General features: G+C 29.3%; 1 protein-coding gene across 1 annotated transcript in view; it reads right to left on the bottom strand.

Annotated features, from left to right (window-relative positions):
- The window catches only part of LOC105622853 (proton-coupled amino acid transporter 1-like), a 10709-nt gene extending 6420 nt beyond the window's left edge, over positions 1-4289 (bottom strand). The window contains exons 1-2 of the mRNA XM_012204265.1: positions 4257-4289; positions 100-188 (exon numbers count right to left, since the gene is read on the bottom strand). Of these exons, the coding sequence (XP_012059655.1) occupies positions 100-188 (89 nt within the window). The 5' untranslated portion in view covers positions 4257-4289. The remainder of the gene's footprint in view (positions 1-99; positions 189-4256) is intronic.
- Between the last annotated feature and the right edge of the window lie 323 nt (positions 4290-4612).

A 4612-nucleotide genomic window follows, 5' to 3' on the forward strand; every position in this document is an offset into this window, starting at 1 on the left:
TCGGTCGACGTACTCAGAGAGAGAGAGAGAGAGAGAGAGAAACTCTCTTAATAAAGTTTCTACACTCTCGATTGTTTACGTTGTTTAAGATAAACTTACCCAAGTGGCTGCTTAAAAGTTGTTTCATCGCCGTGAACAGAATTCTTCTTCGACGAGATCACGGAAATCGGACTGTTGTTCATTTCCATCTGTAAGATAATTAGTAGTATAAAACAATGAAAACATATTTTCGAATGTGTTCAAAAAACATATAATATATAGTATAATGTATGTATAACATTCTGTTATGTGCATATTATTTTGTATAATATATAATATATAATATATTATACATACATTAAATGTTTATACATAAGAATAATGTATATCTAAAGAAACATTAAAATATATGTATACATATAGCAACATCTCGATCTATTCTTGCGCGCGACTCTATTTGCAAGTTCGAAATTATGAACTCGCGCTTTTCGTAACAAATACGTCAGAAATACGTCAAAAGTCCTTTGTTCAACTGTCTAGACATATTACGACAACATGGTGAATGAAACGCGTATGTATATACGATTAATCAAGCGCCAAATATTTAAACTGTCATCGGCATCAAGTGTTGGCTCGAGTATGTATTTTTACTCGAGTTGCATCCTTTTGCTGTGTATTGTTTGTTGTCTCACTGAAAACTTGACTGCGACAAATGGAAATAGATCAAAGGTGATTTCTTCAGTATTATTCCGTTATTAACAACATATTGTTCAATTGAACGCGCCTTATACGACTTCATATATTGATTGGCTTTTTAATTAATCCGTATAGCGTGCACAGCATTTAATATTACGTCAGAGATCAATACAATGTTGAAATATTGAGAAAAAAGAAAAAGAGGAAAAACGCTCATTTGCGAACATGTGTGAGAAAGTGATAAGTCTAGTTTGCCAATAGTTGTGACCATATATATGTTATATAAATCGTTACAGTCTTTAACTTTTTTCTTTACTTAATCGCTTAATAAAGTAATCGGTACGCTCTTTAATCACAACTTTTGCTCGTAAATTACATACATGGCTAAGAACAAACAATTTAGTCTTATAATAAATTTGTAATAAATTCTTCTGTTGTTTTGTCTCTAACGAGATTAAATAAATATACATCTTCCAATAAACATCAAAAAAGTAATATAACATCAATATTTCACATTCAACAGTATAAATGTAATATAATATGTAATATACGTGTATGTAACAATTACATTGAATTGAGTATGAAATTATAACAATGATCGATGTTATGTTATTTTTAATCTGTTTATCAAGTTCATTGTTGTTTGTAATGAATCATTGATCTACAAATTGGGTGTTCTACAAATTTTCCACTTTATCTGGTAGATATAATGGAATTTAAAAATAGAATTTCTGAGAAAGATAAAAGATTTATCAATGATATCTAGGTTTTGTTACGTAGTAAATGCGAAGAACGGATGGCGCGTCTTTAACGAAGAGAACTTTGTAACGTAAAAAGTATAATATAGTAATCATTATCAAGTGGCATTTCTTCAGACGAAATAAAAAGGGGTGACCTTATATATTAATTATCATGTAAAACGTGCCCATAATCATTTCCTGTGCCACTTACCTTTAATAACATAAACGATCTTAATCGAGATATCCTTCAGGTTACAACCCGAGAAGCTATTATATACTTAATGTAGTAAACCTAACGTGTAGTAAATCCAATGTCACGTGGAAGCGCCGAATTGTCACCCGGCGCAAGTGGAACAACACGAGATATTTACAGCGTGTTGCTAGTGTAAGACGATAGCTTAGCCGATGCACGATATATCTTTATGTGCATAATAATCTAAAACTGTAACTTTGCAAAAATACACACAGTCAATGATAATGTAGACAAACAATAGATAATTACAACGTAATTATGTGATTATTTTACGTAGCTTCGCGCATGACATCGACAATATGCCAATGTAGAAGAATAGATAACGCCAAAAATAGATAAACGCATGCAGAGAAATGTAAACATCGCCAATACTTTTTGCAGCTTGTATAGAAGCTCAGAAAAAAACATTTGTGCCCATTTCTGATAATATTCCGTATCTCTAAGCTCGGAAACAGTGGAAAACAACGATTACCATAATTATCTGTGCATTAAAATATCTAGGCATCATTAAAAAATTTTATCTGCTTAAAATATCTAACTATTTCTTCAACATTTTCTAAATGTTAGAAAAAGAAGAGTAAGATGAACCGAAATTAAAATTAATTTACATAGAAACTTGCATTAGTTATAATGGAATATAAACGTAGTTAATCTGTAAAATGTTTGAGTAAAAATGTATGAATTAAACGTGAGTAAAATGTACGAATTAAACATAGGAGGAGATGTATTATTGTCTGTATTAGATAATACCCTTTAAATGTAATGTGTTATACTAATAGATTACGAATCATGATCTTTAATCCAAATGTCTCGCACAGAACTATGATAGATGTTTGCTTATGCATACTTGCAAAGATTTTCGGCAAATAATTACGCTAAATGATATTTTTCATTGTTTCCAAGTTTAAAGATATAAAATATTATAGTCAGAAAGAAATTCAAATTCCAGGGAAGTGTAAATAAAAGACAATTACGTTAATGCAGACTCGAATTTACGTTACATATATTTGATTTGAACATAGCAAAGATATAAGATATGATCGCGTGTACAAGATTGAATCTTTGTATTATTCCTATTGTTTTATTTATTTACATTTAATACGTAATAACTATATGTTTTATGCATGTATGCGTAAGATAAATACATATCTATATCTCTATTTACATATCACATTTTTTTATTTTGTATTTTCCCACAAAATATAATGTACTGTATTGAATCATTGATACTGTATTTCGCGCATTTGTAATAAATACATGATTTATTGAAATGATATGTAATTTATCACTGAACGATTACAGCACATAGACAAATGAACTTTACAATTTAGAAGCAATATGATATCTCTGAAAGATAATAATCCGTTTAATCTCATAGATATATTACATACTTGAGTTAGTTATTAGCAATAAAAATCTTATTTTAGTTAATTAATTAGTTATTAGATCACTGTTAATTTGATTATTGTTATTTTGTATGTCGCTTTTCTAACACTTTGATTAAGCACTTATATGAAAATAAACGCAAGTGTATTGAGCAAAATTGTACTCACATTAAGTAAATAAGTAGTCACAGCATAATTATCTTAAAAAAAACCTGTTCTGAAAAAAATATTGTAGAAAATAGTGTAAAAATCTTAAAAGTCATTATTTTTATTTTTCCGTAGTTCATAAAAATATAAATAATGTAAATTTTATTCTATATATACATACTAAAAAACTGTAACTACGAAAATAGAATTTTTATCTCATCTATTTCTTTAAAGATTAAAATTTATAATAACTTTTATAATAAACATTGAGAAAACTTAAACACGATCTCCGTCTACAATTTGGATCTTTTTTAGCACGAGCGAAATTTCATTTTCAAATGTCTTCGAAATAAAGAAAGGAGGCGGTCCTCCTCTTATATTTATTTGATAATGTAATAGAGATGTTGGAAAGTTACTGGAATTTTTCCATATTTAAAAAAAATATCTTTAAAACAGTAAAAAAAATGAGTTGGACGAAAAAGATCTAGATTGCCGATGGAGGAAGTAAAAATATAATTGCAGAAAAAGAGTTAATTATACGTTGAGATAAGCTCACGTTATGACTTCTCCAAATCTTTTTAATTAAAATTTGATTAGATAAGTTCAATTGGAGATTTTCACAAATATTCAAATAATCAATTAAAATTTAAATCAGTTGTATGAAGGTACATGTTAAGTAAATTAGATAAATATATTTTATCCAGAGATGTGTTGTGTGATAAAAAAACAAAACGATAATATTAAATCAGTGATACAAACACGTCTTTATTATTTATAATGATACAGGAATGAAAGGAGATGATATGTCATTCGTCGAAAATTTGTATTCTACTTTTTCATTGTAAGCTAATTACACGACCGTATGGCAAATACTAACAACGTACTTATCCAGTTAGTCAACTTAATGTAATCACCATAACTGCTATCGTAATTTATCAAAAGGCTTTTTTTAAAGGGTCCCACAAGATTTCAATCGGAGAGAAGTGGAATAGTGTTTGTGAGAATATTAATCAAATATTTTTATATTTCATAATCCACATGACGAGAAGTAATTACATTCGGAATCACCCGCGCTATTATTAGATTCACGTCAATCGTAGATGGATCAATCACGATCATGTTTGCAATCTCACGATATATGGCACGAGCAACCATTGAAGTTTGGTCGACCTAAATCACTGTCTCACGAGTTTCACTCGAGGAAACTATAGCTTGATCTCTGATCGATGCAAATTCACTTTTTGGCAACGTTACCGCTGCCAGCGACGATATTACCGAAATAGAAGCGTTCATCAGCGCTCTTTTGGTTCTTAATCATCTGCATCTTTTATCAAACACAAGCCTCGATTGCATCGAAATACAATAAATCCTATCTTTGAAATAAATTTTTGAAAAAAAAGCTCATAGTTTGA

The sequence above is a fragment of the Atta cephalotes genome (genome assembly GCF_000143395.1).
Source record: "Atta cephalotes unplaced genomic scaffold scaffold00049, whole genome shotgun sequence".
NCBI lineage: Eukaryota > Metazoa > Arthropoda > Insecta > Hymenoptera > Formicidae > Atta > Atta cephalotes.